The sequence below is a fragment of the Gopherus flavomarginatus genome, chromosome 5, assembly GCF_025201925.1.
Source record: "Gopherus flavomarginatus isolate rGopFla2 chromosome 5, rGopFla2.mat.asm, whole genome shotgun sequence".
NCBI classification, from domain to species: Eukaryota; Metazoa; Chordata; order Testudines; family Testudinidae; genus Gopherus; species Gopherus flavomarginatus.
Window position 1 is genome coordinate 15792968 of NC_066621.1, and position 14793 is coordinate 15807760.

The 14793-nt window shown below is 47.5% G+C and overlaps 1 protein-coding gene across 4 annotated transcripts in view; it reads right to left on the reverse strand.

Annotated features, from left to right (window-relative positions):
- Positions 1-14793, reverse strand: part of MDM4 (MDM4 regulator of p53) — a 75569-nt gene that overhangs the window by 18537 nt on the left and 42239 nt on the right. The window contains exon 12 of one of the 4 annotated variants that reach the window (XM_050957178.1): positions 6196-6238. The exons of the other annotated variants lie outside the window; for them this stretch is intronic. Within the exon in view, the coding sequence (XP_050813135.1) occupies positions 6213-6238 (26 nt within the window). The 3' untranslated portion in view covers positions 6196-6212. The remainder of the gene's footprint in view (positions 1-6195; positions 6239-14793) is intronic. 4 annotated transcript variants of the gene reach the window in all.

Below are 14793 nucleotides of genomic sequence, written 5' to 3' on the forward strand. Positions count from 1 at the left end.
CGCAATACATATAAACAAGCATAACAACAGCCCTTCCTGGGGGTGGGATTTTGGATTTCCAGTTGCATCTGGAACCTGGAAGTGCAGAGGCTTCTGTAAACATGAGAAATAATCCAGAAAAACAGGGCAGCAAGATCCGAAGCATCCTGGCATTTGAGGTTTGGCCCTACAGGAAGGGCATGTAGGTGGGGAGGGGCAGTTCTTCTGTAGCAACTCTCCCCTCTATAATTAACCCATTCCCTAGGCTAACAGGGAAGGGCTGGAATGTGCCCCAAGCGGCTTAGAGGAAACACTGACCCGTTTTTCAAGTGTATTTAGCACTGATGAAAGATTCCACCCTCGTGGATCCCCGCAGGGTTGAACATCCCCCACACACCCTCACACATTTCTCAGCAAACAAGAAGGAAAGGAAGGGGAAGGCTAGGAAAGAACAAAGCTCAATTCATTACAGGGGGCAAAGAATGCAAAACAGGCATTTGAGTGTGGGTCAAAGGACCATGGTAGGCGACAGGATTGCCTGCCTTGTCCTCAACCTGCTCATAAGGTTTGCAACTCTGCACTGAGACAATAAGTATTATCAACACTCATGCTTCAGGGCTTCAGCCACTCGCCTGCAGGGGTGAGGCCGGAATTTTCTCCTTCGATGCAGTTGGCCAGATGTGTTGAGGTGTGGGAGGGTGGGGCGGTCTTCCTCTGAAGCATCAGGGATTGGCTGCAGCTAGAACTGGGGCACTGGACAGGGTGGCCCAGCACTCTGAGGTGGCTGGGAGAATCCTCTTTATAGATGTCTGGCTAGTGTGTCTCATTCAGGGTCACACTGTTTGCCAGATTAGGTGATGGGAAAGAATTTTCCACCCAGGTCAGATTGGCAGAGGTCTTGGGGCATTTTCCCCTTCTTCTGCAGCATGGGGTATGAGTTGCCTGGTGGGCTCATCTGGGTATATCCCACCTAATGAATTCCCTGCTGTTCCAGGACCCTAAGGCATTGGCGGCACCTTGGTCCCGCCTGTTCTATGCCTGTGGCACATCACAGTGTAGTCTGAGGCCTGGAATGCTTTAGTCTAACTGAAATAGTTTGGCTCAATATAGGGGTAACCGGGGGACATGCAATGGCCTGTGTCATACAGGAGGTCAGATGAGATGATCTCATGGACCCTGCTGGCCTTAAAGCCTATGGAAAGGCAGTCGGAAGAGGACAGCAGGCAGACAGCCCTGGTGAAAGCCTCCTGCTCCAAAAAGAATCTGGGGAATTACTGGATGTTCCTCAGACAAATTCTGCCCAGACACATGGTTTAAGGGGAGAAAAAACCCTCCTCCCGCATCTCCATCGAGCTTCCCCCTCTGGCAAAAGCTTCCAGCCTGACAGCCCTGGATTCTGAAGGCCTCTGTATGCACAGAGCAGACATGGCATGGGCACTCACAGGACAAACTGTGCCCTGCCACCTTGTGCTTCAGCCCTCCCCTAGGCGAGCCACCTGCATGGCTGAGGGAGAGGTCTGTCTCTGCAGTCCATTGGTCGCTGTTGAGCTTGCCTGCAGGGTGGAGTGATTACAGCTAATTGGAAGGGTCTTCATGGGACACCTGTCCACTACACCTAGACTGGGGGCTCCCATTTTTTTCTGGAAGGGGCAACTGAAGAGCTATCAGACAGTAACAACTTTTTGTCTTTGTTGACCTGGACTGAATTCAAACCAGGCACCTAGAGGTGAAAGGCTCCATTCACACCCTCTGCTGGTATGTGGAGGCCCCCCCCGGAGCAGTGAGAGTTTGAAGTTCACACTCCCCTGAAATGCACAGGGCAGCTCACCCCTCTAGGAGCTGCTATTTCAGGCTCTCTTCAGACTCAGGCATTGGTTACACTCTCGCACATTTTCAAGCTTTTCTTCCTGACCAAGAGGGCTGGAAACTTACTATTATTTTTTTTTAAATGACAGCTGAGATTTCCATCTCATCACATGACTCCAGGAATTGGGACCTTAGGCACAGGTCTGCAGTGACTATGCCTTTAATGCAGCACTGATTTTATCTGTGATCAAACCCCCTTCCATGCATCCAACACCTTCTGCTTCACCCCACAACAGAAGGAGACACTGAGTCGTATTTAGGTTGCTGGTTTGGATGTTTTATCATTGGGATCAGGACATCAGTAAACACAATTTCTCTGCCGTTTCCACTTCTTCCTGGCTCAGCAGGGCACCATACCCGCCTTCCCAACAGGTTCTTAACTTAAATATTGCACTAGCAGATTGGAAGGCGGTTTGCAATCCAAACACTCAGAGCGAGCTTTGTTTTGTTTTGTTTTTTATCCACAGTGATGCCTGGTGGCTATAGAATCATCTTCCCATTGAAATTTGGAAAGCCAAATCCCTTACTGTTCTTAAAGCACAATGACAAAGGCATGGGGGGTGGGAGGGAGGGAAGGTTTATGCTGGATATTGCTTGTTACTGGTCTTTAAACTGCAAGACACCTGGGGACTCTTTGTGGAAGATGCTGTCCTGCTGTATTGAGCTTCTGCTATTGTGTCTGGTGTCGGGAGATGACAAAAATGTGGCAGGTTTCAAAAATTGAGGTTTTTGTTGCAACTTGGACAAAAGTAATCAAATGTTTACAAGCCCAGACCAGGGATCAGCACCCTGAATTTCTTCTTTTTAAAATCTAGTGTTTCCACTGTGTCAATTTTACACATGTTGGCCCCAAAGTCTTCCCTTTAACCAAAGAGCGTGAGTTTTTTGGAGCACAGACTCTTTTATTGTGTGCTTGGCCTTGTACTGTGCATAGCACCATGATTTGAAACCTTCAGGAGTACAGAGCCCTCTAAGCTCTGTACGGGGACATTGGGACCAGTAATGATTCAAAGGGAAGATGCCTCCTACTGACTCATTCACACCAGTTCTAATCTATTGTATTGGCTCTCAGCTGAGCAATCCATCGCTTATTACTAAATTATTATTCATTTATAGTGTTATTAATTATGATTAATTAATGCAAGAAAGAGATGAGAATGCATATAACCACTCGACAGCCAGCTCCCTTGCTGTTCATCATCAGGACCTGTTTTAATTTGTATATAAACATTTCGCATCACCAAAGCAGTCTCAGGGGAATTCCATTACTTCTTAGCCCCAAACCACCTCCTCCTTACAGGTTTTCCCCACTTCTCTCTCCCACTCTCCCTTCCCTTTTCTTTAAGTTATGAGGTTGTTGACTAGATTTCCATTGCCAAATTCCCAGCTAGCATTAAAGATTTATTAGCTCACTAAAGGTAACTAGTAAAAAGTTAATTATTCCTAGCAGTCCAGGCTGCAGTCACGTGGAGAAAAGATGCCACAAGCAAAAATTACCCCAGCTCCCTACCTAATAAAAAATTGATCCAAAAAAAAAGTCCAAAAAGTTTGCTAATTACAAATATTAAGGTGAGGACGTGGAGAGCTTGTGGTTTTGTGTAAAGCTGCCTCATTGCTATTCTCTCTCAAAGGGGCCGGGCCATGCACCAATACATGAGATGATCAAATTCTAACACAAGAAATCAGGGCCACATTCAGAAGTCGAGCCCAGGACCGGTCATGTTTTATACTGCAGTAGTGGCCTCAGGGCCCAGCTGAGATCAGAGCCCAGTCATGCTGTGGGTTCTGTATATGCACCTTGAGCTCCCGCCATAAGAGCTTATTATTGTAGACAGACAAGATGCACAAAGGAAGCAATAGTCTCATCAGGCAGAGAAGTTAAGCAGCACAACCTAACTAGTCTGAAGATGGACCTTGCGCAGTTTATGAATAGGAGTCTATAACAAGGCTGCCTGTGATTCAGGGGGGGTCCCTTCCAGTCCTGTGCCTTCCTCAAGGTCACACAGGGAGGTGGGTTTTTGTTTTGTTTTGTTTTGTTTGGAGAAGCCAGGAATTTAAATCTAGCTCTCCTGAATCCCAGACCTGTGATTTACCCAGAAGATCACCCTCCCTCTCTGAAGCCCAGGCCTATGGCTGCTCTACTGGAGGAGCATGGCGCCTTTAGAGAAAAGCATCGGCTGTAGCCCTGCAGAACTAGAGGGAGAGGTCAGGGCCGAGAGGGCCAGGGCTGTCCCCTGTAAGGTAGCCCTCTCTGGCATGCCCCTGTTCTCCTTTGAGAATGTTCCCAATCTGGTCCAAGAGTCTGACTTCTCACTCTGTTTCCTGACTAGTGGGGGCAGGGATACTGTCTGAGAGCTGTGCTGACCAGACCATACCCCTAGCTCATCTGCAGCATAGTTCACGGGGGGTGGGGAAATCCTGTCCAATATCCTGTCCAAATATTCAGCAACAATAGTTTTGACCTTGGCCTTGCTATAGCTAGGGATAGTTCTGATCCCATGGTCAACAAGGCCTTCAAGTACAGAACAGGAGCTTATTAGTGGGCTCTGTCTATGACCCTCATCACCCCAGCACCTCACAAGCGCTGTTATTCTCACAACCTCCCTGTGAAGCAGGGAAGTATTGTTATCCTCGGTTTACGGAGGTGGAAACTGAGGCACAGAGAGACAAGCAAGTTGCCCAAGGCTACATGAGGAGCCTGTGGCAAAGCCAGGCACTGAACTGCAGTAGTCTGAGTAGCAGTCCAACTTCTTTCTTCTATCTCTGTGTATTACCTTAGCACCTAAGAGCTCAGCCATGGACCAGGCCTATGGTTCTAGGTGCTGTTCACACACTGAGCAAAGATCCCCTGCCCCAAAGAGATTCCAGTCATACAAACCAGGATTCCCCTCCTACAGCAGCCTCCCTGGAATAGGCCAAGCTCTCAAGGAACCTTTATGGAGCAGAAGAGGCACTGAACAGCTTGCATAGTCCCCCGAAGAACCTCCTGGCTTCAAGGTCCCTCAGAGCAAAGTGGACCTGCTGATAGAGGGTGCCCTAGTCAGTACTGAGGTGAGAATCCATCCAAGGAGGAATACTTCAGCACCAACCCTGACCAAGAAGAAGAATAGCGAAAAGAATGGAATTGCAGTGGGGAGGGGGGGGGAAAAACCCCTTCTTTCTATTTACATTTGATTAATCCTAATAGCATGGAAGCTCTCCAGAGACACCTTTGCAGCTGCTGATCCATACGTGCTGTGTTTCTAATTTAGCAAAAAAAGGCAGCGTCTGCCTCTTGGTCCATCAGCCGGAGTCAGCAGCATCAGTCATCAGGAGGGGGTCCCCTCCTCTGCTCGCACTGAGCTTCTCTTGGCCCTGGGACGTTGGCAGCTTTCTGATTTGACCTGTCCCTGGAGGAAGACAAGGATGGAAACTCTAGGATTTTATTAGGGAGAGAAGGAGAGGCACGAAAGGGCTGGGGACAGGGGGAATGGGATAGAGTGTCTTGGGATATTTGGTGTTTTTCTTAAATCCCCAGTTCCTGGAGTTGTGAATATACCAGAACCTCATCTTTCATTTAAGAACAAACGTAAATTTCTAGCCTTCTTGCTTATGGAGAAAAGTCTGAAATACGTGACCCCTTAAAGCTTCATCAGGCAGAAGGCAGAAAAGATCCTGTGTTCTGTTAAAAATCTCATGAATTTTCAGCCAGTCTCGTGATTATTTGGGGCTTTACTCATGTTTTTGGAATGCTTGGGGTTGGCGACTCTGTACATGAGCCATGTACTGAGGACATGAGGAATGCTGGGGAATGAGGCCCCTGGGTAATACACACGCTGTGCACTTAGGTAGCAACTTTCATGCTAAGAGTCTACGTTGCTTTGCCATCATTGTTGAAGTCTCCTAATCTCCTTCCTCCATGATGCAGTCAAGCATCACTGCCATCTTACAGATGGAGTAACTGAAAACTACATCACTTGCCCAAGGTCCCTGTTAAGAGCCACACAGAGGAAGCCATTTATAGTACATAACAAGATAGTTTATTGATCCAGCAAAACCCAGGAACTATACTGTCAAGCTGTCTGCAGTGACTCAAGAGTTTGAGCACCAACCTCGGGGCAAACTGTTAGGAACCAGGGCACAAACCCCAGATTGGTTGTGAGTTGCATACTTAGATTTCACCACCCAAGTGTTAAGCGTAAACTCCTCAGGCATTAAAACAGCCTAAATATGGAGTCATAGATAATCCCCTTGGGTACTCTAATCTATCTCACCACTCAGATGAATGTGCCTTTGTGATAGATGGCTCCTTACACCAAGAATCACAGTAATATTCAGGTTACTCACAGTACCAAAGGACCAGTCACTTACCCCAGGTCGGTTGCACCTTAAATTTCACACCAAAGATAACGATCTAAAAATTTATTAATAGGAAAAGGAAACAGAGTTATTTACAAGGTTAAAGCAGGTAAACATAGATACACAAATGAATCACAATCTTCAGTTTCAAAAATAGAAGCTTCTATCATAAGCACATCCCCTATGTTCTTTAGGGCTAACCCAGGCTAAGCAGCTGGGAATCTCTTGCTTATGCCTAGAAACCTTGCCCTCCAGAGTCCAAGCAGCACAGAGGTACTCAGTTCCTTCTGTGTGGGGGTTTTAGTCCCCTTATCCTGTGTGCTCTGATTGGCAAATTCAGCTGATGGGAGGAATCCACTAGTATGACTAATCTTTATGGGCGGGGGGAAGAGCAGAGGAACAAAGGTCTTTTCTCCTCTTCCATGTCCCACAATAGTCTGTTTAGTGTTGATGGACCTTCCCTCTTGGGCAGTCATAACACCTTCTGTTGGAGACCAGCACTTCACACTAGTTAATGTGTCTCTCCTGTCTGGTGGTTTACACAGTCACAGAGGCTTTCACTACAATCGCTCAAATATTACCTTACAGTATGAGATACAGATGTTGTTATAAGTGAGACTAATGCACACAGCAACTCACATGCGTTCAATAAAGTCAGAACACATGCTTGTAATCCTAATACCTATTTTAACAATATTAACACTCAGGTGAGCTAGACTGTGTATTTTTTCCATGTTCAATTGAGGCATGGGGACCTTGGCATGAGCTGGTATCTGGTCTGCCAGCATCACAAATATTATATATTGTTGAATGGCCTCTACCAGCATCATATTTATTAATTACCTACTTACAGATATAGATCGCTCTAGGAACAGCCCCAAAGTGAGTCAGTGGTGGCTTTAGAGGGGCTAATGCACTGGACTGGAGTCAGGACACCAGCATTTTGTCCTGGCTCTGCAATTTATTTCCTGGACAACTTTGGGCAAGTCACGTCACCTCTCCATGTTCCTTACAATCCTATTTAGTTTGCAAACTCCTTGAGTCAGGGATTGCAACTCTGTGTATATGCCCAGTGCAATGGAGCACTGATCTAGTGAAACATGGAAGGAACATGGGTGGATGGATGAACTGTTTTTTGTTTGTTTGTTTGTTTTAAACTTGGACAGCAGCCTTTTAATCAGGAAGAATTTAACTATAGCTGCTGCTTCTTTAAACACATTTCTGTGTGTCAAATACATGGGCATATAGGGCCCAAGCCTGCAATGTGCTGCATGCCTCCTGTAAACTGCAGCGCTTGGGGAGTTGAAATGGACTCAGCATCGTTCCAAGAGGTGTTTGATACTGTGCAGGATCAGGCCCTTAAGCCCTCTCCTGCCTGAATTACTGATGTGCCCTTTTAATCTGCTTTATCAGGGCATCAGGGGATAATTGTAGTGACCCTGATGGAAGCACAGATTGTATTCCCATTTACAGTGGGTGGAGAAGACATAAACAAGCCAAGCAAACCTTGAACAGGGCGCCTGGTTCTGGGGCTGTGAAAACACTGGGCTGAGCCCCACCTTAATTGATTACTCTGGTTACAGTTGGTATGGCAACACCCATTTTTTCATGTTCTCTGTGTATATAGATCTTCTTACTATATTTTCCACTGCATGCATCTGATGAAGTGTGTTTTAGCCCACGAAAGCTTATGCTCAAATAAATTTGTTAGTCTCTACGGTGCCACAAGTGCTCCTGTTCTTGTTCCTGACTTCTCTATGCTTAGACCTGACAGTAGGGACAGTTCCAAAACTTCTGTCTGTGTTTTGTCTCATAAAGCTGAAATGGTCACCCTTACTTGGCTTGTTCTTTCTTTTAGTGATTGTTCAGGCTGTTATACAAATACAGTGTGGCTGGATGGATGATATGCTATAGAAATACCATAGACCAGGGGTAGGCAACCTACGGCACTTGTGCCGAAGGCGGCACACGAGCTGATTTTCAGCGGCACTCACACCGCCCAGGTCCTGGCCACCGGTCTGGGCGGGGCTCTGCATTTTAATTTAATTTTAGAGGAAGCTTCTTAAACATTTTAAAAACCTTATGTAACCCCTTTGGTGTTTAGGGAGCATGGCCCCTTTAAATCTTTTTCCCACGGGGAGGAGGAGAGTAAGAAAAAAGGAGTGAAACTCCAGGGGGCAGCGCGGGAGCTCCAGGGAGAGGGAGAGCAGCGGGCAGGCTCTGAAAAAGGAAGCAGGGAGAACCTGCCTGAGGCCTGGGAAGGACAGGCCCGATCGGGGACAGCCCAGGACAGGAGCCCGCCCGGAGCAGCACTGTGCCAGGGAGGAATCGCCCGAGAAGGACAGGCCAGAGCTGGACCCAGTATCACGGCTGCCCAGAGCTGCGTGGGGCTGTGAGCACTGGGGCTTGTGACTCTGCACTAGGACCAGGGAGGGAGGTTGTAGCTACTTAAGTGGGGAGGTGGTCGCTCTGTGTGGCTTTGCAGAGAGCAGCAGAAGAGGGCACTGGAGGGGTTTGCTGGGGAGAGTTCACTGGCGCCGAAGATGACCAGGAGCACCCAAGACTCACCACCGGACCGGAACTGTGCTCAGGCCTCCTGAACTCTGTGTGCTGACACATTGCCCAGTGTCTGCCCTTCCAGACTGTGCTACTACTGGGCCCGTGGGGCCTTGGCATGGATGCAGCCCTGTTCTACTACTCCCCTTATATTTCCCCTGTCTTATTGCTCCTCTCATCCCTCTGTAAATAAATATCTCCCTTTGTCATATCCACTGTACTTTTCCTGTGGGTGTGTGTGTTCACTCTGGGGGGTTTGGAACAGGTGCCCCTGGGGTGGAAGGGATTTCTCCTGCTGCATTCCTCCGCGCGCCTTCTCTTGGCCAGAGCTGCCTGCAGAGCAGACTCCATCTTGGCCACAAGGGCGCTAAAGTTACACTTATTTACTTTACATACAATAGTTTAGTTATATATTATAGACTTATAGAAAGAGACCTTCTAAAAACGTTAAAATGTATTACTGGCACGCAAAACCTTAAATTAGAGTGAATAAATGGAGAACTCGGCACAGCACTTCTGAAAGGTTGCTGACCCCTGCCATAGACAGTCTATCAGTGATTGTGTTCCCTAAGTTGAAGGCTATTTCAGTATCTTGTGCAATGGACCTATCTCCAGTAGGCAACAGAGATGGATGGGAAATGATTATCTTTTGCCTTTGAAAATTTTAGATGAAGATGGAGCATTTTTACCAAAAAATGTCCAGGAAAAGTGTCTAGTTATCATTATAAAATAAACAAATAAAACAAAACTGAAAAATCACACATTTTTCTTTTTTGTCAACTGAAATCAGACTATCTAAGGTTTTAAATTGACAGCTGAGGGTTGGGAAGAGTTCACAAGGCAGGGTGCAGCAGAGCACCCAGATAGCAGCACGGCTCATCTGATTTCCCCAGAACTGTAGAAATATCAGTGCGGGCAGTGCTCGTGGGCAATTTCTGGCTCTGCTGTCCTGGTAAACTCGGCAGCCAGCAGCCCAGCTTGCCCTTCCTGTGAGTCTGAAGGGAGGAGGGATTCACAGTCCAGTGTTTCCTGTATTGGTGGGACTGGAGATAGGAGTCCATTCACAACCCACATCCCTACCTCTGGCAGCACGGAGCCATGCAAATTGTAAACCTAGCCCTGCTGGGGACTGCACCCCTGGATCGCAGACAAACCCAGGAAGCACAGAAAGGCAGCAATATGAAAAAAAGCCATGTGTCTCCTATTTGTGTTTATAGGTGAAGGTCCAAGCCATTTTTTCTTTAATCTAAACCCATTTCACACACCTGTCACTGGAACGCTGCTGCAGGAGCCCTTTCTGAGGGACAGCTCCAGCTCTCTGCAAAGACCTGCAAGGACAAGGGTGCAGGGCTAGCTCCCTTAGCAGAGGCTGCGACAGGAGAGCTGTGGGGAAGGGAGAGGGAGGGGTAGCTATTGCACTGTTTTTGAACTGGCATCTCCTGTCAATTCAGTGTGTAGCTGCTGGTCTCTGCATGGGGTCCCATCTAATCTAGTCACAGCCTGGGGAGGGAGGTGTAGGCTTGCTGTATAGAAGACCTGGTTATATTCCCAGCTCCACCACCAACACCCTGTTCAACCTTGAGCATGTGGCTCCTGGGAAGTGACAGAGAAACTGTAGCTGTGGGAACAAACAGCGCAAAGTTTTTATACTGCTAGGTGCATCTTTGGCCTTCTTGCAGGGCTCTGCCAGGCAGCAGTGGGCTCCCTGTGACCGTGGACCCCCATGCAGATCAGCCCCTGGGCTAGAATAGAGGAGGAAAGCGAGGCAGTTGGCAGATCCCCAGGGGAACCACCACAGTTGTGAGGGTTCTGGGGATATGTGCTGCTGGGGGATGGATGGAGACTGGGGGCCCCAAGCCCAATGAGAAGCTGTAACCGCCATGTCCTTGGAGCGTGACTTCCGCTGCCCCACATGCAGCCCCCCTGGGGAGCAGCCCAGAGCCAAGAGCTAATGACCCCCAGGACTGCGCTTCCCTCAACCCAGGACATTATTCAGATGAGGGGATGGGAGAAGTGTTTTCAGTTGCCATGGTAATGCTGCCATGCCAAGCGGAGCTTGGGGCAGCAGTGCCACCTTCTGGCCATGCAAAGTGACTGGGCATGGGCAGTGCAAGGAGGAAAGGTCTCCCCGTCCCTTAGTTCTTCTTGGGGTGAGGGGCTGGGTGCTAGCAGAGATTTTCCCAAGCTATGATGGTCCCTCACCGCTCATGGGTGTTTGGAGCCAGGCTCTGGGTCAGCCCAGTGTGGAGGCGGGCCCAAGCTGTGAGATTTGGGGTCAGACTTCCTCAGCAGTTGGATTTGAAGGAGCTGGGTTCGAGGCCTCAAATAAAATCAAACAATGGTGGAGGATGAACCAGGCCACCTTCCCCATCACTAGCTGCTCCTTTAAGCCACTCTTGGCCTCTGGGTGGAGGGTGGCACATCCTCCTTTACTCCCACCAAAACCCACAGGCATCCCCAAAGGACAGAGCTTGTGTGGTTTCCAGGCCTGAAGCCTCCATTGCTCTACGAAGGGCACAATTCTTAGCCAGTATCATGCTGCACAGATGAGTGGAACTTGGCCTTGGCTTTTGGATCCCAAGGCCTTTAACAGGGGAGAGATACTGAGCAGGGGTGGAAACAAACAAAATGATAATCGACCAAGCACCCTTGACTCTTTCTGACTTGACTAAGGTGGCCAGAGATGTGATGCACGCTGCACTCAGCAGCTCCCGCTGTGACACCAATGGGCAGGTTTTCAGATCAGTTCAATGCCCAATCTGCAGGGACTCCAATCATCCAGCCGCTTGTTTAGGTACCTAAATGAGAGATGAATTCTTTGGAAAATCTGGCGCCATGTCCACTCCTTAACACCTTGGATGATGATTCTCCCCTCCCATCCCACAAACCTCAGCTGTGAATCACAGGCAGACGGATGTGTTCTGGAAAGTAAAGCTCTGCCATGGGCCCATGCTGGAATCTCTTTCTTGGCAGCACACCGCTGCTGCTGGCATGCGTTACTCAGACACTCCCTGCACCGATTTATCAAGGCAGTATAGGGGTGTGTGTGTGTGTGTGTTTCAGACCTAATTTACAGATTGCTCTGCCAGAGCCAGGATAACAAAGCACTTAAAAAAAAAAACAAAAAACAAAGAAAAACTAACAAGAGAGGCTGGTTTGAAGGCCCTGAAGAAGTACCAATGCCCACCTAGTAAATCTTTAATTAAAAGAGGAAGGGAACAGAGAAGCAAGTGAGTACAGATGAGATGGTAAATATTTAATCTGGATACAGTCATTACACTACCACGATCAGAGGGGGGGAAAGATGGATGAAAGTGGCACCTATAGAACATTCAATCCTGATAAAGTCACAGAGGAGATAAATAAAACATCCTGCTGTCAGCAAAGACAGGAATAAACTGATACCTCCCAGCAGCTTGATCACAGCTGTCCCAGCAGCAGCTCTTAAGGAAAGAGTTAGCAAAGGAGACTGAGGACAAGTTAGGGGACACCTGGGGCCTGATTGCCCTGCTAGCAGCAAGGCATGGAGTGCCCACTGAAATCCGTGAGACTGTAGCATGACTCCAGATCTCGGCTCAACCCATAGAGTGAGAGGGGTAGTTTACAATTGTCAAGGGAAAGGAGAGTGCGAGCAACAGAGCCTCACTTTCTGGACTGTCTCAGGGTCACCCTTTGCTCCTTCATCACTGTCAAGCCACCCTGTCGTGGCTTAAGAGTGTGAGGACCAAACTCAGGGCAGACTGCTAAGAGGCAGAGCACAAACCTTCCATCTCACACCAAAAACAATGCTTGTAACCAATCCTATAACAAACTAGCTAAAGATTTATGAATTAAGAAAAGGAAATCAGAATGTTATTTACAAGGTTAAAGCAGATAAACATAAACACACACACACACACACACACACACACGAGTTAGTCGTAAGTTTCAAAAGGTAATGGAGGCTTTTGTAATAAGCAAGCTCTATATATCCCTAGGACTAGCCCAGGCTAAACACTAGGGATCTCTTGCTTGTACCTCAAAAACCTTGCCCTTGAGACTCCAAGAAGCATAGTGATATAGTTTTTCCTTGTCAGGGATTTTTAGTCCCTTCCCCCTTCTCTGAGCAGTCAGTTCAGCTGATGGAAGGAATTCACACGATTGTCTCCTCTTTATGGGGAAGCAAACAACAAAGTTTTTTGTCCTCTGATGTTCCACTGGTGTTAATGGGCCTTCTTTGTTGGGTGGGAGATACCTCCTATTGGAGACTAGTATTTCACAGTAGACAATGCTTCTCTTCTGTCTAGTGATTTAGAGTTACAGAGAATTGCAATGCAAATGCTCAAATATTACCTTAGGGTTTGTCTACACTTACTAGGATCAATATGCGGTGATCGATGCATCGACGGACGATTTAGCAGGCCCGCTGAATTGACCGCAGATCGCTCTCGACTTCTGTACTCCACCGGATCAAGAGTAGTAGGGGGAGTTGTTGGGAGAGCGTCTCCTGTCGACATCGTGTAGTGTGGACCCCGCAGTAAGTAGATCTAAGCTACATCGACTTGAGTTACGCTATTAATGTAACTCAAATTGGGTCGCTTAGATCGACTTTCATGCATAGTGTAGACAAGGCCTTACAATATAGGGTACAGCTGTTATAAGTGAGATGAATGCAGGCAACAACTTACAAGTGCTCAATAAAGTGTGAGCACATTTTTATAACTCTAATACCTATTTCAACAACCCTAACACACAGGTGAACCAGAGTGATTCCAGCTGTATATTTGTCAGTATTCAAGTGAGACAGGGGGACCTTGGCATCAGCTGACACCTGCTTTGCCAGCGATAGTCCCCTGGTTCCCAAACTGCATCTGGAAATTAGTATTATTATTAGAGTAGTTTCTACAGGCTGAGATCAGGGCTCCATTGTGCCAGGTGCAGGACATGCACAGAACAAGAGTTTGTCTACGACAGCAGCACAGCTATGGCACTGCAGTGTTGTCATGTAGACGCTTCCAGCATCAATAGAAGGGCTTTTTCCACTGATGTAGTTAATCCATGTCTCTGCGAAATGGTAGCTAGGGTGACAGAAGCATGCTCCTGTTGCCCTAGTTGTGTCTACACCAGGGATTAGGTTGACCTAACCACAGCACTGAGGGTGCTAAATTTTTCACAGCCCTAAGCGACGCAGCTAAGTCATGCTAATTTTTTTAAGTGTAGAGCAGGCCCAAGAGACAGTCCTTGCTCCAAATAGTTCACAGTCGAAATAGACAAGACAGAGAAAAGATTATTATCCCCATTTTACAGGTGGGAAATTGAGGCACAGGGAGATTAAGTGTCTTGCCCAAGGCCACAATGAGAGTTGGTGACAGAGCCAGGAATTGATCCTAGATCTCCTGAGTCCCAGATTTGTCCATTTAGACAATAAGCTCTTGAGGGCAGGGGCTGTCTGTGCATCTGTACAGCACCAAGCACCACAGGGCCCTGATCTCAGCTAGTAATAGCAGTAGTAATAATTGAATTCAGTGGCACTTTGGTTAAGGACTACAGAATTTGGCTTGTAATGAAGAGCCAAAAAACGAAAGTTCTAACTCAGCAGAAGGGACTGCAAAAGGTTTATTTTCCTGCTGAGGGAGCCACAGAGGGGGCCTATAATTTAGAATGTAATGATTTTAAAGTAGGTCAAAAACTTTAGCCTCACCTCTAGTAAGAACATTCCTTTACTATTATTAACCTTGCTGGAGGGGAATATACTCCAGCACTTGCAATCTCTCCCTTGGTACTGAAGGAGTTTTTGATCAGACTGAATGGCCTTTTCCTTTCAAGGTGCATGAACATTTCAGGCTTTGACACCCTTTCACAAATTGGATTAAGCTGCTCTAGACCTGCTGTCGGGCTGCAGTTCACCTGCCTTCATCCCCCAGCACTCGTACACACTGATCTCAATCTCTCACTCACATGCATGCACACACATCACTTTCATTCCATAAGACTTTACTGGCATGCCAAGCTATGAAAGTGCTACCAAAGGGGGGAGTGGAAGGTGACAGAGGGAGAGAGAGAGACTTACTCAAG